The sequence below is a fragment of the Suncus etruscus genome, chromosome 6 (assembly GCF_024139225.1).
Source record: "Suncus etruscus isolate mSunEtr1 chromosome 6, mSunEtr1.pri.cur, whole genome shotgun sequence".
Classification (NCBI taxonomy): domain Eukaryota; kingdom Metazoa; phylum Chordata; class Mammalia; order Eulipotyphla; family Soricidae; genus Suncus; species Suncus etruscus.
This window is the reverse complement of record NC_064853.1, coordinates 56,179,817-56,205,021: the sequence shown is the minus strand read 5'-3', so window position 1 is coordinate 56,205,021 and position 25,205 is coordinate 56,179,817. Positions and strand designations below refer to the sequence as shown.

Below are 25,205 nucleotides of genomic sequence, written 5' to 3'. Positions count from 1 at the left end.
GCCCGGGGAAGCCCCCAAATGTCTGCCAAGCTAAGGAAACCAGCACAAGTCCACAACTCCAACAGAAAACACACGCCTCAGCTGAGACACGCCTTGAAGAGATTAATCTTTGTATTTAATTTTTATCACTGATGCCAGCTGTCCCCTGAAGCACAATGCCAGTTGTGGTAAAAAAAAAAAAAAGAAAGAAAAAAAAAGGACCTGGAGAGATAGCACAGCGGCGTTTGCCTTGCAAGCAGCCGATCCAGGACCAAAAGGCGGTTGGTTCGAATCCCGGTGTCCCATATGGTCCCCCGTGCCTGCCAGGAGCTATTTCTGAGCAGACAGCCAGGAGTAACCCCTGAGCACAGCCGGGTGTGGCCCCAAAACAAAAACAAAACAAAAACAAAACAAAAAGGCATTTTCTAGGGGATATGGCTCACTGGAAGACCCTTGGTTTGATCTTGAGCACCACAAAAACAAACAAAGAAGAAAACATAAGCCAAGTTAAAAATTTATTGAATTAAAGAGGTACTATGAATATGTGCTGCTTTAAAATTTTAAGTCATCAGGGTTCTGAGCCATAGTACAGCAGGTGGGGGCATATATCTTACACATGTTTGAACCAGGTTCAGGTTTGATGCCTGGTATCCCATATGGTTCCTTGAAATCCCTAGGAATACTCCCTGAACTCAGAACCAAAAGTACACCCCTGAGCACAGCCTGGAGTGGCCCAAAATGAAAACAAAAACCAGATACTGAATGTTTTAAGTGAAGGCTAGAAGAGGTAGTAGTCATAGAAAAAGCATCTAGAAAAACTAATTATTGTAATAACTAGGGACCTCTCTAAATTGATGTTATTTACTTACGCATACTTCCTATAAATAATGTGAACATAGAACTAAGCATTGTTTCTGATTCTGAGTTATAGAAGTAAACAAAAATGTCTTGCCTTCACAGAACTTTCATTCTAGATGAGGAGACATCAAATAAACAAGGAAGCTATGAAGTTTAAAGTTAGTTGAGAGAGATTGTTAAGGGGAGGTCAAGATGTGGAGTCTGTTGAGTTCACACATGGATGAAGTGAGGGAATTTATCATATTGCATCATTTTCATCTTATCTGGCTTTCTGAGGTGCAAAAGTAGAGGCTTCTTGTCTTTAAACATTGCTCAGAAAACAAAGCAATATATATTAGTAGGATGTTGCTTTTTAGATCAATCTGAAACTAATTTAGAGCATTCACTATATCTGAGTCCTCTTCATCAGTGCATGTGGATGATGAGGGAGGATTTGCCTTTCTCTACCTCACCCACATCCTCACTATATTCTCATTCTCAGAACATCCTGCCATGAAATCTATGCCCACAGATATTACCAGATCCTTCACAGCTTGTCATTCCTTTCAAGAAGTGCAAAAAAAAGAGTGATCCCATTTTATGTTCCCTTCAACTTTACCCTCCTGCGTGTTGACAAGCTTTATTTTTGACATGACTGAGATCACCATTTTATTTCTCAGAAGTTGTTAATTCAGCTGGTGGATGCTGGCTCTCAGTTTTTGCCTATGTGAAAATAAGGCCTCTCTAGAGACCGATCTGAAATATCTGCAGTAAAAACCCAATTGACCTACATATTATGAGCAGAGTTTATTATGTGCACATGGCTTGTACCAGACAAGGAAAGAATTGCTGGTTGTTCAAGATCCTTGAGAGGAAAACATGTTAACTGATAAAGGCTTCTTAGGGAAAAAACTGTGGCTGTTTAGGCACTTTTGCTTCTTTGAAATTTAATTTAACTCATGGAATCCTTAGTATGAAAAGTCTTGAAAAATTTCCACTCTAAAGTCTGCATTTCTATGTAAGAAGGACACCATGATTGAGAGGTTTTGAACATCACACAGCCCTGATCTTTCTTGAGAGCACAGCAGCTCTGCAGGTATGCCACATAGGTTGTAGCCTATGCCACATTCACACTATAGGCAAGAGCTAGTGACATTGAAATTGGAAAGCCAAGTTCAGGAGGGTTATTGACAGGAATTCTGTGATTGTTATGTCAATACACAGAAAGAAAATTGGTTAGCTCTCCTTTTAGGTTTAATTTGTGCAAAGAAATTGCAAAAAATCTCTTTGATTGTGTGTGTGTGTGTGTGTGTGTGTGTGTGTGTGTGTGTGTGTGTGTGGTTTTCGGGTCACACCTGGCAGTGCTCAGGGGAAACTCCTGGCTTCATGCTCAGAAATTGCTCCTGGCAGGCACGGGGGACCATATGGGAAGCCGGATTCGAACTGATGACCTTCTGCATGAAAGGCAAACACCTTACCTCCATGCTATCTCTCCGGCCCCTCTTTGATTATTTTTATCTATTTCTTTTTAAATTACTAAAGGAAGAATCAGCATTTCATGTCTCTTTGGTGTAATATCCTCTTTACTTCTATGATGTTCTTGGTTTCAAGTCCTGTATGCTTCATAATTAAAAATTCAAACAAGTCAGATTGGATAGAGATGTTTAAAAAATATACACCTGGATTCTCTTCTAATGGATAGAAAAAAAAAATTCCAAACTTTTGTCAAACATCTTTAAGTGGTCAAAAACAGGGTTTGACAATAATTTACTTTTCAGCTTCATTTTGCAATAACTTAGACCCTCCATTTCCATAACCCAAAAAATTGGCATCATAGTGGCATGTATTTGGGTAATACATTATAACTATTTTTTTCCTTTGGGCCTATTATATGGTTAAAATTGGATCAAATGTGTGTTTAGTCTCTCTGAACAATTTGATTCTTTCCCTTTTCAAATATGCCAAGAGCAGAAACTAAGTGAATACACATTTCCTTTTTCAGAGGATTTAAAGTTTTGTCCCAAAAAGCAACTTTAAAAGCTGAAAGTGTTTCAGAAAAGTTAAAGCTACTTCTTTCTCATTATCGCTTTCTATTCTTTTCCTCTCTTGATTTCCATTTTGTCCCCCCTACAAACTTCTTTTTTTTAAATGTACGTGAACAGTCCTGGCTTCCATCTCTCTTCTGTCCCGGAATCAACTCTGTCCGGGCCAGAGCTTTGGATCTGTGAGTGACGCAAGAAGCTGTTTTTGGCCTCAGGAATGTTTTCCTCTGTGTTCTGACTCCTCTCTTGTTCTTTCCTCACCATCTTTTCCCCACCTCTCTTCCCCAGACACTCCCACTCTTTCTCTCTTCCTGTTTTCTTTAGTTCTTCTCCTCTCCTCCATGGCCAGACCTCTAATCAATCACAGTTACTGTCACAATCATAGTTGCATGGCTCCTCTATCTCCCTGATAAAACAAATAGGCGTGGCCTTTCTGAAAAGATAGACAATCTCCACAATAGCCCGTGGGAGGCTACTAGTTGAAGTCAAGTCGGTCAATCAGAACATTTACTTATAGTTATAAAGTCTGGGGCTGTGCTAGCTTGCTGGTCACACACTTAAGTTGTTTTGCTTTGCAAAAACATGGGAAAATTTTGATAAATTCCAGATGATTAAAAAATACAGTGGAGGGTCAGATATACAAGAGACAGATAAAATCTCAATTAGGTATGTCCAAGTGGATGCACAAATTTCCACTTAAGTCCAAACATCTTGCATACTGGAAGACTTTAAATTTGTCAATGTCCAGTTAGGGAAGAGGTAAAATGTACTCTGCTTTCTTTAAACCCTGGGCCATTTTGAGAAGAAAGGGTTCATATAAAGTTGAAATGGGCAAATAAAAAGCAGAGAAAAGGGCCCAAGTGATAGTATTGAGGATAAAATGTTTGCCTTGATGAGGCTAGCCTTGGTTAGATCTCTGGCACAACATGTGAACTCATGATCTCCACTAGGAGTAATCCCTGATGACAGAGCCAAGAGAGTAAGCCATAAGCACACCTGGATGTAGGATTTCCCTAAAAGTACAGAGAGAAATAAGTATTATAAGTGAGCAACAGAAAGATTTTCAATCCAGTTAAGGAACTGAAATATTGTGCCCGGAGAGATAGCACAGCGGTGTTTGCCTTGCAAACAGCCAATCCAGGACCAAAGGTGGTTGGTTCGAATCCCAGTGTCCCATATGGTCCCCTGTGCCTGCCAGGAGCTATTTCTGAGCAGACAGCCAGGAGTAACCCCTGAGCACCGCCGGGTGTGGCCCCCCCCCCAAAAAAAAAAGGAACTGAAATATGTAGAAAGCAAAAATGTCTATCAAAGATATATCTTTTTGTGTATGCATGAATAATACATGTTAACAGTGAAACCTAAAACACCTGGTTCATCAGTCTTATTCTGAAAAGAAAAAATAGCTTGTCTTGGTGTGGAAGATCAGATCAGCTTTGGTCTTCTAGACCTTAAACTGCAATCTAAAAATTGTAGGTATTCTTTTTTTTAGTTTTTTTGTTTTTTCGGGCCACACCCGTTTGATGCTCAGGGGTTATTCCTGGCTAAGAGCTCAGAAATTGCCCCTGGCTTGGGGGGACCATATGGGACACCAGGGAATCGAACCGTGGTCCTGATCCTTGGCTAGCGCTTGCAAGGCAGACATCTTACCTCTAGCGCCACCACACAGGCCCCAATTGTAGGTATTCTTAAGAATTTTTTTTTTGGAGGGTGGAAAGTTTGCTGTGGGCTTACTTCTCTCTCTGAGCCCAGGGATAACTCCTGGAGATACTCAGAGAACCATATATGGTTCTAAAGATCTAATCAAAGCAAATTGTGCAAGGTAAGATTATTAACCCTGTACTATCTCTTTAGTTCTCTCAAGAATGATTGATTCAGCCTGACTGTATGCCTGGGAAGAGGTATACCTTTCAGAGATTTAAGATATGACTCACTGTTAAAGTATGTGCCACATAAGTGTGAGGTCCAATAACATGGGACTATCCATAAGCTATCCATAATATGGGGCTGGGGACATGAAAGAAGGTTGTTCCTTTATTTTTATTCAGTTAAAAAGATAATCTTGTGGGGGGGGGGGTTGTCCTGACACTTTAAATTTGACAATTTAAAAATGTCAGGGATAACTTCTTAGCACAGAAGTTTTAGGGGAGAAACTTTTACAACATGGGTTTTGATGCAGACTAACATTATTACATAAGAAATCAGGCTTGATGCTATCAGGTTTTTCAGGTGTCAGTGTTATGACTTTTCAGTAAGGTGGTGTGTTGGATTCGCATGTTTTCCCATTAATCAAAGATGTTTCCTTCTTTATATATCTTTATTCCACTTGGGTGGGAAGAATCTTTGGATAGGCTCTTTACCCCAACCTGTTCTCCATCCATGGGGACGGTCCTCTTCTTCCTAATAAAAACTGTGGCTCCAGAAGATGTCGCACTCTCCATGTGGTAGAAAGATCCCTGGACCTGTTTCGTCTCTCTAGCTTGGTTTAGATTATTTCTTGTAGTGGCTTGTTTCCAGACTTGCATACCCAATCCCCTGGGGGTTGGGGTATGAGGATTCTGATTCTCGAACAGAGACCTCAACAATAGTGATTGAGATGATCCATGGATTGACCAAGTGGATGGATTACCAGTTGGGTAAGGACCATAATAACCCTTTAGAACAAGGCTTTGAAACAAGGGACCTTGGCTTTTCATGTCCCTTATCATCTTTTTCATGTCCATTACAGGAGTAGTAATATGTATAGTAGGCAATTTGGTGTTACTCTTTATAATTTTTATGAGATTCTGGTCCTTTTTAAATGTATTGTGTATTACAGGATATATGGGTCAAACTTTCGAAACATCTTCCACATCAAAAAGTAAAAGTGCCTTTCCAGTAGTGACATGTGCTCAAACTAAAAGCTACCACAGAGAGACAACAGGCCTTGGGTGGCAGAGCCTGAGGCTTTGGGACCCAAAAGCCATGTCAGAGTCACCCAGGTGAGAGATGGAATTCTAATTCAAAGACAAAAGAGCCAGTGAAGAACAGTCACTCACTCCACTCTGCTCTGCAACCCTTTGCTCCTCCTACTCAATGAACTCCAGCACAGGACATAGAAAACATAACACTAAAACTGTGACAATGGAGGGGCCGGCAAGGTGGCACTAGAGGTAAGGTGTCTGCCTTGCAATTGCTAGCCAAGGAAGGACCACGGTTTGATCCCCCAGTGTCCCATATCATTCCCCATAGCCAGGGGCAATTTCTGAGCGCTTAGCCAGGAGTAACCCCTGAGCACCAAACGGATGTGGCCAAAAAAAAAACAAAAACAAAAACAAAAACAACAACAACAACAACAACAAAAATCTGTGACAATGGAGAAACAAATCAGGTCCCAGCATGCTTGGAGAATGAAGATGGTATCTCTGATCACCCGAAAAGTACCAACCACCTATTTACTTGTCAGATAAGAATTTTAAAAAGTATGAAGAATGTTCAGAGAACTCAAAGAAAGCATGGAACAAACTGATTGTACCACAAATAATAATCAAGAGGATCTGAAAATACAAATAATAATACTTCAAACTAAAATAACAGGGTTGAAAAACTAAGTAGGTGAAATGAAAACCTCAATGGAAAGCCTCTCCAAAAGAGTAACAGTGACTAATGACAGAATCAGTGAGCTGAAAGATAAGATGCACAACAACTCCATACAAAAGAGGTGGGAAAATCCTCAAAACAAATGATCAGACAATGGGAAAAGTCTCTAAAGAATGTGAACAGATGAAAAAAGTCTTTGATAAATTCAAGAGAAACAACATAAGTTATTGCAGTCCCAGAGACATATGAAGAAAAACTCAAGTATGTATCAACAATCAAGAACATAATTGCAGAGAAACTCCCAGATCTAAAGAGTGCATGCAACGAAATCCTACATACCCAAAGAGCACAAGCCAAAAGAGAGCCAATGAAAAGTAACCCCCAAGATAGATCATAGTCACAATAACGAACCCATAGATAGGGATGGAATATTGAAAGCATCAATATCGAAGAGGGAAATGATATTCAAAGGAGCATCCCTAAGATTTACCACATATTTGTCACAAGAAACACTCTAGGCACAAAGGTAATGATGGGAGATAGTGACAAAACTCATGAAAAAAATGTATTGCTAAGAGTACTTCACCCATGGGGCTGAGAGATAGCATGGAGGTAAGGCGTTTGCCTTTCATGCAGGAGGTCATCAGTTCGAATCCTGGTGTCCCATATGGTCCCCCATGCCTGCCAGGAGCAATTTCTGAGCCTGGAGCTAGGAATAACCCCTGAGCACTGTGTGACCCAAAAACCACACACACAAAAAAAGAGTACTTCACCCAGCCTGACTTAATTTCAGTTTGAAGGAAATATACACAAGACACACAAATCTTCTGCTAAAAGATGACAATAAATCCCATGACAATCATCTCTCTCAACATCAATGGACTATATGTGCCAGTGTAGAGACACAGACTGGCAAAATGGATTTAAAAAGCTGAATCCATCAATATGCTGTCTACAAAAACCACATGTGAATAGTCAGAACACACTCAAACTCAAAGGTTGAAGGACAATTTTTAAAATGAAAAACTCCCTTATAAAGGCCAGAGTGACTATACTAATTTCAGATGATACAGACTTTACACTTTAAAAAGTTATGAGACAGAGATGGGCATATCTTAATAGTTAAGGGTTATGTACAAGAGAAAGAAATCACACTCATAACTAAACATACATGTACCCAATGAGGGACAAGCAAAATATTTAAACAACTGCTGAAAAACTTGAAGGAATTTATCAATAATAACACAATAATAGTGGAAGAATTTAGCACTGCCTTCTCACAACTTAATAGGTTAATTGGGTTGAAACATAATAAGACTATACTAGCACTGAAATGAGCACTGGAAGAAATTGGCCTAGTAGATATATATAGGGTTCTCCATCCCCAGAAAACTGGATATACATTCTTCTCCAATGCCCATGGGTCATTCTCCACAATATACCACATAAAACAAACCAACATAAAAACGATGATAGAAATTGTACATATCATCCTCTCAGATCATAATGCACTAAAATTAGAAGTGAATAACAGGGGCTGGAGAGATAGCATGGAGGTAAGGCATTTGCCTTTCATGCAGGAGGTCATTGGTTTGAATCCCAGTGTCCCATATGGTCCCCCGTGCCTGCCAGGAACAATTTCTGAGCCTGGAGCCAGGAATAGCCCCTGAGCACTGCTGGGTGTGACCCAAAGACCACAAAAAAAAGTGAATAACAAGCAAACACAGAGGAAAATTTTTAGCATCTGAAAATTAAAAAGCTCATTACTTAACAACCAATGGGTCAGAGACTAAATCAAAGAGAAATAAAAAAAAAATTCCATTAAACAAATGAGAATAAAGACACAAATTATCAGAATCTGTGGGACACAGCTAAAGTGGTACTAAGAGAAAAATTTATATTTTTCCAAGTGTTCATCAAGAAGGAAGAAGGAGCCTACCTAGATAACTTAATGGCACAGCTTATAAAATTGGAAAGTGATTTAAAACTAAACCAAAAATAGGAAGTCAAAGGAAATAATAAAGCTAAGCACAGAAATCAATGAATGGGAAATCCAAAAGGCAATTGGAAAAATCAAAGAAAGGAAGAGCTGGCACTTTGAAAAATAAACAAGATCTATAAACTACTACCAAAACTCACAAAGAAAGGAATTGAAACTTAAACCAAGTCAAAAATGAAAACAAGCAGATTATGACAGAGCCTACAGAAATTCAAAGGGTATTAAGAGACTAGTTTGAGAAACTCTATGTCACAAAACATGAGAATGTGGAAGAAATGGATAGATTCTTGGATTCTTATAACCTCCCAAGGCTGAACTAAGATGATGTAGCATATCTGTGCAGACCCATCACTATTGAAAAAATTAAAATGGTAATCAAAAATCTTCCCCCAAACAGAGGCCCACATCAATATGGATTCACTAATAAATTCTTTCAAATCTTCCAAGAGAACCTACTGCCAATACGTTTCAGGCTCTTTAAGAAATTGAAGAAACAGAAACACTGGCAAGTAGTTTTTATGATGCTAACATCACCCTGAAACCATATGCAGATGCCACCAAAAAAGAGAACTACAGACCAAAATCCCTGATGAACACAGATGCAAAGATCCTCAACAAAATTCTAACAAATAGGATCCAACACCTTATCAGAATGACATACACCCTGGCCAAGCAGAATTCGTTCAAGAGATGCAAGGATAGTTCAGCATATGCAAGTCAACCAACATAATAAACCACATCAAAAAAGGAAAATTAAAATTGTATGTTCATATCAATAGGAATATTGTGATTAGGTCCAACACTGATTCATGATAAAAACTCTCAACAAGATGGAAATGGAAGGAACTTTTTTCAATATAGCCAACTTCATTTACCACAAGCTAATGGCAAATATACTCAATTGAGAAAAATGGAAAGCCTTTCCTCTAAGATCTGACACAAAGTAAGGCTGCCCCCTCTGACGATTTGTACTCAACATAGTATTTTAAGTACTTGCCATAGCAATGAGGCAAGAAAAAGATATCAAGGGCATCCAGATAGTAAAGGAAGAAGTCAAGCTGTCATTGATTACAGATGACATAATACTATATTTAGAAAATCCTAAAGACTGTCAAAAAGATCCTGGAAATAATAGATTCATATAGCAAAGTGGCAGGCTAGAAACTAATGCACAAAAATCGAAGGCTTTCTTATACACAAATAATTATAAAGAAATAGACATTAAAAAAAGTCCCATTCATAATATTATAAATTACCACAGAAATTCAAATACCATGGAGTTAGCTTAACTGAAGAAGTGAAGGACCTATACAAAGAAATCTACGAAATATTGTTTCAAAAAATAAAAGAGGACACAAGGAAATGGAAACATATATCCTGTTGATGTATTGGGAGGATTAACATAATTAAAATGGGAAAACTCCCCAAAGCATTATAAAGATGTAATGCAATCTCTTTAAGGATACTCATGATATTCATCAAAGAATTGGATGAGGACTGGAGTGGTGGCACAAGCGGTAAGGCATCTGTCTTGCCCGTGCTAGCCTATGATGGACAATGGTTCTATCCCTCGGTGTCTCAAATAGTCCCTCAAGCCAGGAGCAATTTCTGAGCATATAGTCAGGAGTAATCCCTAAGCATCACAGGTGTGGCTAAAAAAGAAAGAAAGAAAGAAAAGAAAGAAAGAAAGAAAGAAAGAAAGAAAGAAAGAAAGAAAGAAAGAAAGAAAGAAAGAAAGAAAGAAAGAAAGAAAGAAAGAAAGAAAGAAAGAAAGAAGAAAGAAAGAAAGAAAGAAAGAAAAGAAAAAAGAAAGAAAAAGAAAGAAAGAAAGAAAAGAAAGAAAGAAGAAAGAAAGAAAGAAAGAAAGAAAAAGAAAGAAAGAAAGAAAGAAAGAAAGAAAAGAAAAAAGAAAGAAAAAGAAAAGAAAGAAAGAAGAAAAGAAAAGAAAAAGAAAGAGAAAGAAAGAAAGAAAGAAAGAAAGAAAGAAAGAAGAAGAAGAGAAGAAGAAGAAAGAAAGAAAGAAAGAAAAGAAAGAGAAAGAAAGAAAAGAAAGAAAAAGAAAGAAAGAGAAAGAAAGAAAGAAAGAAAGAAAGAAAGAAGAAAGAGAAAGAAAGAAAGAAAGAAAGAGAAGAAAGAAAGAGAGAAGAGAAAAGAGAAAGAAAGAAAGAAAGAAAGAAAGAAAGAAAGAAAGAAGAAAAAAGAGAAAGAAAGAAAGAAGAAAAGAAAGAAAGAAAGAAAGAAAGAAAGAAGAAAGAAAGAAAGAAGAAGAAAGAAAGAAAGAAAGAAAGAAAGAAAGAAAAGAAAGAAAGAAGAAAAGAAAAGAAAGAAAGAAAGAAAGAAAGAAAGAAAGAAAGAAAGAAAGAAAGAAAGAAAGAAAGAAAGAAAGAAAGAAAGAAAGAAAGAAAGAAAGAAAGAAAGAAAGAAAGAAAGAAAGAAAGAAAGAAGGAAAGAAGGAAAGAAAGACAGAAGAAATGGAGAACCATTCTACAATGGTCTCCATGGATGCTTTACAACCAGATCTGTCCACTCCAGCAGCAATGCCTAAAGATTGGCTGATGGTGGTAATAGACCTAAAAGATTGCTTTCATAATATCCCTATGTACCCAGAGAATCACAAACACTTTATATTCTTTATTTCCTCTCTTAATAACAGGAATCCCATGTGGCTATTTCAGTAGAGACTGTTTTACCTCAGGGAATGACCAACTCATCAATCATGTGCCAATATTTTGCTGATATAATTTTACATCATTCTTGGGCAACATTTTCCCGAGTGAGAAGTCTTCCATTACACCTCTGGAAGAGCCTTGGATTTTTTTCAGAAGGACACATTTATAACTTCTTCATAAATCATTCTTTCCCCATATCTATTGCCCTATGTTTTATATTGATGGCTCATCCTCAGATAATGATGGTATCACTGGCCCCAAACTGACACAGTAGTGCCTACAAATTATAAGTTCATCCAACAAGTGAAACTTGCCACGTTGATTTACTTACTTTCTCATGTTTCAGGCCCATGTAAAGTGGTGAGTGACTCAGCATATGTGGTTGGCCTTTCTCTGAAATTGTGACTAACTCCCTAAATGCCCATAAACATGAAGTTTAGGATTTGTTTCAGCAATTATAAGGTCTTTTGCAAAAGTGCCCTGAGCATATTTTCATTACTCATAGTCAATCTCATTCTGGCCTCCCAGTGCCAATGGCAACCTTGTTTTATGTGGGCTGCCCTTATGAGTTCTGAAATAGCTAAGGCTGTTTGTTTCTTTTTACTACTATGTTTTTCTGTCATACTATCATTCCTCATACTATCAAAACTGACAATGGCCCAGCCTACTCTAGTAAAAACTTTTAATCACTCTGGAAAGAATGGCAAATCAAACAAACACATCAGTGGTATTCCTTGAAATACTCAGGGACAAGGCATAGTTTAATGTACACACAGAATCCGTAAAACTCAATTGTTAAAATTTAGGAAAAGTGGCATGCCAACTGACCTTCTATCCTTAATGCTACTTTCATTACACTTCTTGACTTTACCCCAAGGAAAGCTGCAGAAAGATAATTTCAAGAAGATGCACAGGCTAAATAAAAAACAATTAACTCACCTATTTGGGTGAAAATTGATAAAGAATGGATTGCTAGAAAACTCATTTGAGCAAAAGAATATGTTTATATTTCTACAAATGGAGACCCCAGCAAGAAACTCGGGGTCCCACTATACCTTGTCAGAAGCAGAATTCTCACAAATGATGAAACAAACCAGAGATTCCTTCTGAATGGGATAAGGAACACACACACACCCCCCAAGTTGAAGCATTTCTGCTTCTCCCCAGATCCAACAAAGACTACTTAAGAGAGAGAAAAAAAGAAACCATAGCATCCCCAACAGGTTATCAGGACAAGTCAACATATCACACTAAGGCATAGATTATGGGGATTAGGAGTAACCATATTCAGAATTCCTGATCTGTTTGAGGAAACTGGTTAAAATCTCACTGGACTTCATAATTTAGGAAACACTTCTTTCATGAATTCAATATTACAGTGCCTATGTAATGCTCCACGTTGGCTCATTATTTTAACTGAAACCATTATGAGGATGATCTCAACAAGACATAAATCTATTGGAACATAAAGGTAAAGTGGTAGAAGAATTTAGCAAAATAATAAAAGTTCTGTGAGAAGATAGCTATTGGGAAGATCAATGGCCAATTTTCCAGACACAACCAACAAGATTCATATGAACTACTTTTATTTCTAATAAATAGTCTCCATAAAGACCTGAATAAGCTGATAAGCAGAACAAACATAAAGAGGAAAATAATAATCATCTTGATGACTTAAAAACTGCAAAGCATGCTTGGCAGAGATGCAAGCAGCTAAATGAGTCAATTATCGTTACTCTTTTTTAAAGGCCAGTTAAAATCTATAGGCCAGTGCCTCACCTTTCATAAAAAGTCTCAGGCATTTGAGTTTCATGCACTTATCTTTGCCATTGATATCTACAAGTTATGTACACTACAATATTGCCTTATTTATATTGGAAAAAGAAAAATGGACCAATAATAACAGGTCTTTTTGCAATCACTGCAGAGCACAAAAATAGAAAATTGGAAACAGAAGTAGAAAATTGGAAATTACATCCTGTGCTTTTAGTATATCTGAAACACTTCCTATGAGGGCAGGTAGAAGCAAAAATTACAGACTTATGTGGACTTCCTCTTAGAAAACCTTGGCTTGTCACAGTATGTTATTGATTCTAAGAACAACTCTGAAAAAATACAACTTATTTTCTGTTTCAAATCATTATGGTGATATAGACAAAGGTCACTGAATTGTCTATTGTAAAAATGCAGCAAGACAATGCTGATTTAAGTTCAATGATCATGAAGTTTTGCATATCCCACCTGTTCTGTGAAATATTCAGCAGCTTAAATCCTCTTTTACACTTAATGTGGCCTATAGCAATAAATACAGCTGCATAGCAATAAATACAGCTGCATAAATTAAAGCAGGTGTTCAGCTAACTGCCTTTCCTAGATGTCTACAATAATGTTCTAATGCATTTGCCCACAGAAATCTCTGCAGAAGGGATTTGGATGTCATAGATTCCATTACAGTGTTCACTATAGAAATGTTTTAGTAACTTAATTTCAAAATGATATGTCTGCAATAACTTTTGAATGTTTTTTTTCCAAGCCAAACTGTATCCAGCTTTATTAAAGATACTTTTCATAAACAATCATGGTATTTCAGGCAGGACATGGGCAGACAATCGTTAACAGTATACAATAACTTTCAAACTCCCTTCTTCAATGGACTACCAAAATCAGAAAGCCACTATAAAACCCAATGACATCTTCATTTGATGCTCTGAATAGGGAAAGTTTAGAGTGAGGGTTGACATTTCACATTTAGCGTGTTGTTTAACAACTTTTCACAAGCCGATCCTGACTTTCAGGAAATGAAAGGAAAATGGCAGCATCATCAATCTGAAGACTCACAATCGAAAAAAGGAAACCGTTTTACTTTGAGGGCTGCTGCCTCAGTGGGGGCTCTCAAGTCCAGCCCTAACATCCTGATAATCACTTTTTGGGAGTCCAGGATCAACAGGTCTCTCTGGGTTTAAGGGAGTCGAGTCTATGCTGAAGGCAGAGAGGGAGACAGGACATCAAAACCCATTTTAGTTTTTCCACACCACATGGCATTGGGTGCCAAGGTGGTAAATGTGTCAACATCAAGGAATCCCTCCTCTTGGGAATCAAGAGGAAGCCTCAAAACTGGCGGGGAAAATAATTTCTCCCTAGGGCAGTCTAGCTTTGAAGACTTTCTATTTGTGACTTATGCCCTTCCCCAAACACAACAATGAAGTGTTCTGTGTGCTAACAACATAGCTTAAAAAAAAAAAAAAAAAAAAAAGTAAAACAAAATTTTGCATTTTTATAAAACTTAATAAAAACTAGTATTTCAAACTGTACAGTCACCAGAAGTACACAGTTATCAAAAATGCATACACTTCACTTGGCATCTCCAGCACCTTCAGCTTTCTGTGCCTGGTCTGTTTTGGCATCTCCGTTTTCTGCAGAATTATTTCCATCCTTGCCAGCATCAGCTTTACCCTTTTTCCCTTTGGGTACCTTCTCTCCCTTCTTTGCAGGGGCCTTTTTAGGCTTGGGCTCTGGCTTTGGAGGAGCAGGTTTAGCTGATAACCTTGCAGACCTTCTCTGTGGTTCGTCCTTCACCTTGGCTTTGTCTCCTTTAGCATCCCCTTCAGCCTTTCTCTTGGGCATGGTGGCGGCGTTGGCGGTGGGCCGCAGAGCTGAGCGGAGCTGAGCGGAGGGCACTGGGCACGGGTGCACGGGAGGCGGGCGGGCTAGCGGGCCGGGCCGGGCCGTCCAGGGGTCGCTCTCGCTTCTTCTTCACACTGCTCCTGAATGTTTTTTTCACAGAGGTCTATGAAGAAAAAAAAAGGTGGACACTCTAATTACATATTGAAGTGCTCTATAAATTAAACTCTAATTACAATACTCAGTATATGAATGTCTCAACAAATTATGTCTTGAAAAGTCATTTTCAAATTGATTATCCCCCAAAATTAAGTTCTAATGTTTTTCACAGATATGTATGGAGAGAGAACTTGGATGCTTTAGACCAGTGGTCTGCAAGCCGGGGGTCGCGAGTCACATGCGGCTCTTCACAGTTTTGTTTTGTTTTGTTTTGGGGCCACACCCGGCGGTGCTCAGGGGTTACTCCTGGCTGTCTGCTCAGAAATAGCTCCTGGCAGGCACGGGGGACCATATGGGACACTGGGATTCGAACCAACCATCTTCGGTCCTGAATCAGCTGCTTGCAAGGCAAACGCGCTGTGCTATCTCTCTGGACCCTTTTTACACTTTTTAATGCAGCTCTTCTGTGTGCCAGGCGGCCGCTCCAGGAGTCAGGACTCTGCTCCTAGCCTCTATCAGTGAGCGCTTAAAGTGGCTTCAGCTTTATCAATAGCAGTTGAAGAATTTTGTGACTTAAATGATTCAGCTCAAGTTTCACTTTTTGTAAGATTTATGTCAGCTACAGGTCCTAAAGAAGAACTTTTAGGATTATTGCCACTGAAAGGTCAAACACGTGGAGAGGATATAGCAAATGCTGTAATTGGTTGCATTGAAACATATTATATTCCACTCGATAAAATCTTCTCAATTGCAACAGATGGGGCAAAAAGTATGACCGGCATAAGAAATGGATTTGTTGCTATTATGATAGAAAAAATTAGTCATGAGATACTTAAATACCATTGCATCATACATCAAGAAGCGCTTTTTGCATAGACATTTCCAGAAGAAATGTGCAAAGTTATGGAATTGGTGATTAAGATGATCAACTCCATTGTAGCTTCATCATTGCCAGTTTAAAGAATTTTTAGTTGAAATGGAGAGTGGTATGCAGATCTTCTGCTGCAACAACAAGGTACGTTGGTTATCAAGAGGAAAGTGTTTGAAACGTTTTGCTTCTTCATTATTAGATATTAAAGCATTTTTCCTCGAAAAGGGTGTTCACTATATCCAGAATTAACAAACGATCAGTGGATTCAAAAACTGTATTTTATGGTGGATGTTACTTCACATCTAAATCAGCTTAATCATAAGCTACAGGAGAAAGGAAACACAATTTTTTCATTGTTAGAAGTTATTTCATTTGAAAACAAATTATCTCTTTTTGCTCAAGATTTTGACAGAGAAACTTTGATTCACTTTCCAAGCCTGTTGAAACATCACCAAGAAAATAATTCTGATATTGACATTACCTATTTTAAAACAGCTACTTTTAAATATGAGGGAAGCTTTTCTCAAGATGTTTCAGGATTTCAGAAATAGCAAAGTGACATTGGTCTTTGTTAAAAAAAAAAAAAAACCTCTGGATGCTACTGTAACGGAATTAAATTTTTCACCCTTTAATAACGACATTGGCAACTTTGACTACAAAGAACTGTGGAGCTTGAAATTTGAACGTCTTTGTGCTAATTTAGAAAGACTGGAGAAACACAAATGTGAACTTAGTTCACAGCACAAGTGGTCTGCTATGAAAGACCTGGAGAAGGAAGATATGTTGATTTTTAACACCTGGAATAGTATTCCTGACTCATATAATCAAATAATAAAGCTAGTGTTTACTGTTCTTTCCATGTTCGGGTCTACATATTTATGTGAACAATCATTTTCAAGCATGAATCTTATCAAGAGTAAATTGAGAAATCGTCTCATCGATGAGAACCTGGAATCGCAAACAACAACATACAAACCTGACTTACTCAAACTATCCAAGGAAATGCAAGGCCAATGTTCACATTAGTGTTTGTGACTTTGTCAGTCATTGTCAGGATGTAATTTTCTCTACATTGTAAGACAAATTTTATGGAATTTAACTTTATTGATAAATAATATCATTCTATAGTTTTTGTTTTATTAATTGTGTTATTTGTATCCTCCAGACCTATGTGGATACTTGCATGCAGAATATTTTTAATGAAAACATATTGAAACTAAAAACAGTGTACCATCCTATGTATTTTCGGTTTTAAAAATGTGGCTCTCGGGGCCGGTGAGGTGGTGCTAGAGGTAAGGTGTCTGCCTTGCAAGCGCTAGCCAAGGAAAGACCGTGGTTCGATTCCCCTTCGTCCCATATGGTCCCCCCAAGCCAAGAGCGATTTCTGAGTGCTTAGCCAGGAGTAACCCCTAAGCATCAAACGGGTGTGGCCCAACCACCCCCCCAAAATGAAAAATGTGGCTCTCAAAATAAATTTCAGTCGTTGTTTTGGCGAGATTTGGCTCAGTTGAAAAAAAAAAGGTTGCCTACCACTGCCTTAGACCCTTATTACAGTGCTCATTATGAAAATGTTTTGGAACATATTTTCAATTTAAATATGTCTACAATTATGTTTTTTTTTTTTTTCAAAGAATCCTACAGGAAAGGGATTTGGACTCTCTACCAGTGGTCCTCAAACTATGGCCTGCGGGCCACATATTGTATTTGTATCTGTTTTGTTTCTTCATTGCAAAATAAGATATATGCAGTGTGCATAAGAATTCGCTCATAAGTTTTGTTTTTACTATAGTCAGACCCTCCAATGGTCTGAGGGACAGTGAACTGGCCCCCTGTTTAAAAAGTTTGAGGACCCCTGCGAGTCTAGACACATAACACAATGCTCTATAATCTAGACCCTTGCTGTAGTGCTTAATATAAAATTATTTATAAAATTCTGAAAAAGCTTTATTGATATGCTGAAGATGAGATTTGGAATATCTAATTGTTTTGAGAATGTTAAATGCATTATCTAACCTATGACACTTTTACAGCCAAGTCTACCCTCGCTAGCAGTGATTCCTAGGAATTAGAAATTTTCATCTCCACCTTACCTGCATCTTTATATTTATGAAGCACTTTGACCCGTTCCCAGATGGGTTAATTTTACAGCTGTAACATACTGATCAATATACACGTTTGTCTGTGCATGTGTGTGTGTGTTGGCCACCTTTAGGTTAGGCTTATGTCCATCTGAGTTCCATCCCCTTTCCCCCTCCCCTGCTTGCCAATCTACAAAACCTTATATTGTTTTCCTATGTTTACTTATCCTGGAATTGTTGCCTGACCCATTAAGTCCTTTTACCACTACAACTTTACACCCCTTAGACCTGGAGCACAGCCCCTCCTTCACCTCTTCTACCTCTTATTGTTGTGGATTGCTGCCAAAGGCTACATTCAGCTTTTTGAGTAGGTCTTGGCTCAAAGAAATATCTTGGCCCTTGACTCTAGCCAGCCACCTCTCTGACTGCCATCAATCAACAGACCATATAGTTGGCTGAAGCAGTAATACAGATTCTACCCCCTTGGATTTATTCAAAAGACATAAGGGGTGTATTTTTTTTATCTTGTTTTGCTTTTTTTTGGGGGGGGGGTCATACCAGGCAGCACTCAGGGATTACTCCTAAATTACTCCTGAGACTCTGCACTCAGAAATCACCTCTGCAGGCTCAGGGGACCATATGGGATGCTGAGGATAGAGCCTGGGTCAGTCTTGTGCAAGGCAAATGCCCTTCCCACTGTGCTATTGCTTTGGCCCACTTTTGTTTGTTTGGTTGTTTTGTTGTTGTTATGTGTTTTTTACTTTTGTTTTTCTTTTTTTGTTTTGTTTTATTTTGGGGTCACACCAGGCAGTTCTAGGCTTACTCCTGGCTCTGCACTCAGAAATCACTCCTGGCACCAGACAGTCATATGTTCATTTGGTGGAAATAAAAAATTATCGAGGCCAGCAAGGTGGCACTAGAGGTAAGGTGTCTGCCTTGCAAGCGCTAGCCAAGGAAGAACCCCGGTTCAACCCCCCGGCATCCCATATGGTCCCCCCAAGCCAGGGGCAATTTCTGAGCGCTTAGCCAGGAGTAGCCCCTGAGCATCAAATGGGTGTGGTCCGAAAAAAAAATGATCAGACTTGAATACCAAATCCAAAGTAATGACAACAGAATCAATACCTAATCTACAACAAGCTGTACAGTGAGGAACAGTTCCACTAACATTATGGGGAGTAAAGAGGGAGATGTGGGATGCATACAGGGAACAGGGATGGAGGGAGGACAACACTGGTAGTGGGAATGCCCCTCATTCATTGTCATTATGTGCCTTAAACATTACTGTGAAAGATTTGTAATTCACTTTTACCACAATAAAAATGAAAAAAAAAAAAAAACTCTCCTGCCATGCTAGGGGGACCATATGGATACCTAGGATTGAAACTGGTTAAGCTGAGTGCAAGGCAAATTCCCTACCTGTTGTGCTATCACTCTAACCTCTAGATGTATTTCCTTACTATGTATATTTTTTGTATGTATTTCATTATTGGGATGCAGTATTGCCCCTTTGGACTTGTTCAGTAGAAAAATATTAAGGGATATGTGTATTTTATTGTATTTCCTGGGGACATACATACATACATACATACATACATACATACATACATACATACATACATAAACCTATGTATCAGGGATTATTACATTAACCAAGGGATAGAGATTACTACTAAGCTTTGGTGTCCCAATAATATCTTGGGGCTTTATCCTTTTCCTTTATGCATAGGCCCAATAAAATAGGGAAATCTTGGGGCCAAAGAGATAGCACAAAAGTACAGCATTTGCCTTGCATGCAGAAAGATGGTGGTTCAAATCCCAGCATCCCATATGGTCCCCCGAGCCTGCCAGGAGCAATTTCTGAGCATAGAGCCAGGAGTAACCCCTGAGTGATGCTGGGTGTGACCCAGAAACAAAAAAAAAGAGGTGGGGAAATCTTGGGTAAAAGTGAAGTTTCTATTTATTAGGAATAGGAACTCCAAAATTTATATGTTGCAGGTGGACCTTTTACCCTGAACATTTGTCATGTTAACTTAACTTAGGCTTCAGTTGCTCTGAATCTCATCATCCCATTTGGATCTCATCATCCCATTATCGGAACTATTATAGACTTTGGCACCACAGGAGGCAAAGACTGGTGAACAGGTCAGGCTTCTATGCCACTCTGACACTGGCTTGTTCTAGGGTGGGCTCACATGCTACCCTGATGACAACATAAAACCAGCAACTTGCAACCTGGGCAGGTTTACATGCCATGCCATCCTGACAGCAAAATGAAACCAGGACACACTTCTTGACATCCTGTAAACATTGAACCTGTAAAAACCCAAGAAGTCTAATTACAGAGCCTTACTGCAACAACCACTATGAGGAGAACTTTTCCTGGGACTTAGAAGAAAGACTCTGGAGTTAGGCAAACTTAGACCATCTGAAACCTCTAGTAATCAGATGCTTCCTGGGAAAGGACACCCTGTTCTTAGGCTAAAAGATTTCTGTTCTTTATTTTCCCAGATTTTACTGTATCTATGCAAAATGCAGCCACCTTTTTAGCTTCTAGATGACCTCTCTTTTTTTTTTTTTGCAGAGAACATTAAAACATGATTTATCTGAAACCCAACTACAATCATATTTGTAATCAAGGTGTTTATATGAAGATATCATTATTAAAAAAAGGATTGTAAATGACAACCAAGTGGGATTTATTCTATGGATGCTAGAATAATTAAACACATGCAAATAAACTAATAAAATATAAAATAAAGAATTGTTGCTGACATCTTGTTTGACTACAACTTAACCATGACTAATTTTGTAAATCAAAATTCTTTAAATAAAAATTTTATTAAAAAAAGAAATTTTTCATTGATATTGTTTAAAATTGCCAGCACAAGATGATAATTGGTGGTGGGAATGTTGCACTGGTGAAGAGTGTTATTTTGTTTATGACTGAAACTTCAAACATGCTTGTAATCATGATGCTTAAATAAAGATATAGATAGATAGATGATAGATAGATAGATAGATAGATAGATGATAGATAGGTAGACAGATATTAAAAATAAAGTAATAAAACATAATTTATTGTGGTTTATGTCGTACTCTGCATTTTAGCGAATACACAAGGGGAAGTTGTTAGATTAACTGATCTTCATTCTAATCAAAGATGGCTCCTTCTTTACATATATTTATCCCACCAGGGTGGGAGCAACCTTTGGATAGGCTGTCTATTCAACCTGTTCTCCACCCTTGGGAATGGAATTCTTCCCAATAAAGATGGCTACAGAGAATTTCATGCTCTCCACATGGTGGAAATATCTGGACCCATTGCATCTCTCCAGCTTGGTTTGGATTGCTTCCTGCAGCGGCCCTGTTCCCAGACCTGCTTCTGGAAGAGGTAAACAATGCCAGCAGAGCTGGTGCCTCAGGCAGTTTCTGCTCAAGTTTGCAGAACCTTCCTCCCCAATGCAGGAGACTTGAAACACCACCGAGGCAGTGCTTCTCAATTATTTTCTGTCATACCCCCCTAGGAAGAAAACATTTTTGCACCCCCCCCACGAGACTGTAAATAGTATCTTTATTAAAAAAAAAAAAAAACCTTAACCTGCAAAACAAAAATATATAAAATAATTTGAGCTGATTTTTTAATCAGAGGTGGTGGCTACAATGAGCACGTTTTGCAATGCATAGCTTTTCGAAGCGGGGTTTGAAGCAGGACACAACAACTCTCAGCTCCAGAGACATACAGAAACATACACACGGGGCTTAGCTTGTTATGACAGTGTTTGCCGAGGTGAAACATGCCCCCCTTTACGGAGCCTCATGCCCCACTATTTGAGAAGCACTGTACTACTCCAAAGACAGCCAGGTCACAATGATCATCCAGCATATTAATCCGTGAATTTTATTGGTCCCTTTGAATGATGATGGGGCATTGGTGGTGGAAACGTTGCCCTGGTGAAGGGGTGTGTGTGTTTTTTATTAATGACTGAAACCCAACTACGATCATGTTTGTAATCATGGTGCTTAAATAAAGATATTATAAAAAAATAAAATAACATTAGTTTGCACATAGTATGTAATTTAGGGATACAGTTTCATAAATATTCTTCAAAGTATTCTTAACCACACAACAATCTTAATTTTAATAAAGGATAATCACATAAAAGCAAAAAAAAAAAAGAAAGAAAAAGAAACAAGTCACAGAGAAGTGAGCCCAAAGTGGGATTCCTCACCCCAAATCAGAAATGAGCAATGAAAGAGGTTGAGACTAGGGGTCTCCATCAGAAACTGGAGTGAACCCTGATGGGGCTGCTACCCAGCTTTGGGTAAGATCTCTGCTTCTTTGCAGCTCCCCCAAAATCTCTCCCCACCTGGACAGAACTGTCCTGTCACTCCCACAGAGACCACATCAAGTGGTCTCAGTCTCTGGTCCTGTGAGTCCTTTAGAAAAAAATTAACTATTAAGCCAGGGTACTGGGGCATACATGAGGCTAGGTTTGAGGAATCATCTACAGTGGTGGTTGTGTGTTTCACAATATAAAGGTATCCTACTACTTTGTGCTTGAGTCATTGCACTGGCATTAGCAATGCTTTTGTTTCTGAGTGTTTTCATTTCCTTCTATATGTCAGAAGGACTCATCAGTAAGAAACCTAGGTCCTCTGATGCCAAAGCTTTCATTCTTGGCTACATAAATTACCTCTGTGATGTGTATACAAATGGAGCTAGTAATCTGAAGCTATTGGGGGAAGAAAGCATTTTGATTTTATCTATTTTTTAGAGCTCCATTTTCTTTTATCTTGGCAAAACTAGACCCCTTCTATAATACTGAAGCCTACTTAAAAAATCCCAGGTCTTTGGTACACACAGAACTCTTATTTCCAGGGCTTACAAGTGAAGGACTATACTTAAAGAGGTAGAGAAAATCCTGATGAACTTTCTTTCCTTAGCAGCACGGGCTACCCTTTTGTGGGAAGGTGCTGATTACATTTGCTTTTGCAGGAAATGGATCAGTGAATGTTAAAATTAAAATGTCTATTGAGAGAGGAGGGTTTTATTTTTAAGATGAGTTGCATGGGAGGGTTTAATTGTTCTTATTGATCACTCTTAAACCAAGATCATGAGATTCCCTGAAGCATGGTAAATTGGAGTAGGGAGTGTGATCTGCAAAGCAGACTGGAAAAACCATAACTCTAGCCCCTGCACCAGGTCTGAAAGATATTCCTTCCAGTAAGATAAAGTTTTGTAGGGGTAAAAGCAGTGAGCATTACTGTCTGCCTTATAGAGAAGAAGAAGGCATGGCAAATCTGCAAGGAAATACAGGTCAGGATGCATTCTACTTTCTCCAAGTCTCCTCGCTTTAAAGAAAGTGGAATAGAAGCATTGTCCCGGAAAAGTACTACAGGAGAAACAGATAGCTCACTCTGCCCCTTCTCTTTGTTACAGTCTGTGGCAACAGTTCTAATCACAAATATTAAGGTTTGCAAGCCTCGTTGTCAGGGTTAAGCCTGTCAGTGTAACCCACACTAAAAAGCCACATGCCCCCTCATTTAAAACAAAAAGTATCCTCCTTGTTTGCCAACTTTGTACTGTTTAACGTAAGTATTTCAACAGCCTTTATTTTCCAAACATGAAAACAGGAGAGAGTGATCTGACCTGCAGTATATTGACATACCATGTAGCTCTAACCTTGAGATAAAAACTGAAGGAAAAAGTCAAAACAGTTTAAACCCGATAGGAACACAAACACATCTCTCTATAGTTCAGAGCCTCTCCCTTCCATTGGGCACATGCTCACAGTGGTGAACCCCTGTAGGAACTATGCATGGACATGTCAGATATGTTAAGAAATTAGCTCAGTCAGTGTGTATTAAGTATCTTCCTGTGCCTGATGCTATGCTAGGTAGTGGGATATCTCATTAATCTAGGGGATGTATAAGACTTGCAAACTCTTGTGAAGCTTAGCAAAGGTGTTAGTAATAAAAATCAAAATGTACTTGCACTATATTGTAAGGAAAGGGGTAATAGCTATAATAGAAAGCCCGAGTAGGTTTTCTGGGTCCCGTATGTCCAGAAATGCAACTACTTCAACATTTGCATCACATTCTGGAATGATTATTGTATATTTATTTCCAGTGACTTTAAAATTGGTAAGATAAGGAAAAGAAAACAATAAAAAAGACACCTTTCCTTTTCCTGTGGTGACATTTATCAAATTGCTCTTAAGTGTCCTTTCACCTTATTGTTTGTAAGATGATGGACATATAAAATAAATACCAAGTCTTTGTTCCATGCTGGAGAAACCCTGGTGTGAAAATTCTAACACAATGAGAATATATGCTGTGATATTCACAAGTTCACATGAATATGATTTCATGTCTGTGGGTTCATTTAGTCAATCACTACTTGATGAGACACATTAATTTATTTCCTATGTTAATAAATATAGATATGAAAGTTTAGTAACTTGTCCCTAAGAAAATATGCCTAGAAGGAGTGGAATCACAACAGACTTTTACCTTCGCTGGACTCCAAAATCTATGTTCTAAGTCATTCTATCAAACTATTTTCATTTTATTTAAGGAAAGTGTCACTTATATTGAATTAAAAAAATAGTAGGACAACTTTATAAAGAAACATTTGTCTTAAAAATACTATTTTGGAAGGAGTCAAGTATGTCTACTCCATCAAAAGCAAGTGCACCCCACTCTCAAATGCATAAAAAAGGCAAAACATTTGCAGTTGTTAAACCCCATACAAAATCCCAACCCCTAAATTTTAAAATACAATTTAGGAATGATTAAAATCTTTTATTCTACGAACAAGTAACTTCTAAAAGTTGATTCTACATGGGGCCAGAGCAATAGCACAGCAGAAGGGTGTTTGCCTTGCATGCGGCCAACACATGATGGACACCGGTTTGATTCCTGGCATCCCATATGGTCCCCCAAGCCTGTCAGGAGCAATTTCTGAGCACAGAGTCAGGAGTATCCCCTGAGCAACACTGGGTGTGACCAAAATAAAATAATTTTGATTCTGTAACTGTATACATCACTGTCTCTGTACTTTATTTGATCTTTGGACAAATCATATAATAATAGACATGAAGCTTATTTACTGACAACTCTAATAATGTCCTTTCTGGGATATTCATATAAAATATGTTTTAAATAGTAGCAACAGAATTAAATTTTGAAATGTAGAAAAAGTCTTGCTTTTACTTTAAATTATTTAAACTTAATAAAAGTTATCAGAGGGCTCATTTTTACTTTGTTTGGTGGGAAATTGTAGTGGGAATGTGATTCTATTGTGCACAAAGGATGTTGGCTTTCTGCTGAAACCAACAGGCAGGTTGGGCTGAGAAACAATTAGCTCAGTCA

The 25,205-nt window shown here is 38.3% G+C and overlaps 1 protein-coding gene across 1 annotated transcript; it reads right to left on the bottom strand.

Moving 5' to 3' along the window:
* Nucleotides 1-13,951: 13,951 nt before the first annotated feature.
* Nucleotides 13,952-14,737, bottom strand: LOC126011920 (non-histone chromosomal protein HMG-17-like). Its single transcript, XM_049775679.1, has one exon. It carries the CDS (start codon nt 14,724-14,726, stop codon nt 14,454-14,456), a length of 273 nt encoding a protein of 90 aa, XP_049631636.1. The 5' UTR covers nt 14,727-14,737; the 3' UTR covers nt 13,952-14,453.
* Between the last annotated feature and the right edge of the window lie 10,468 nt (nt 14,738-25,205).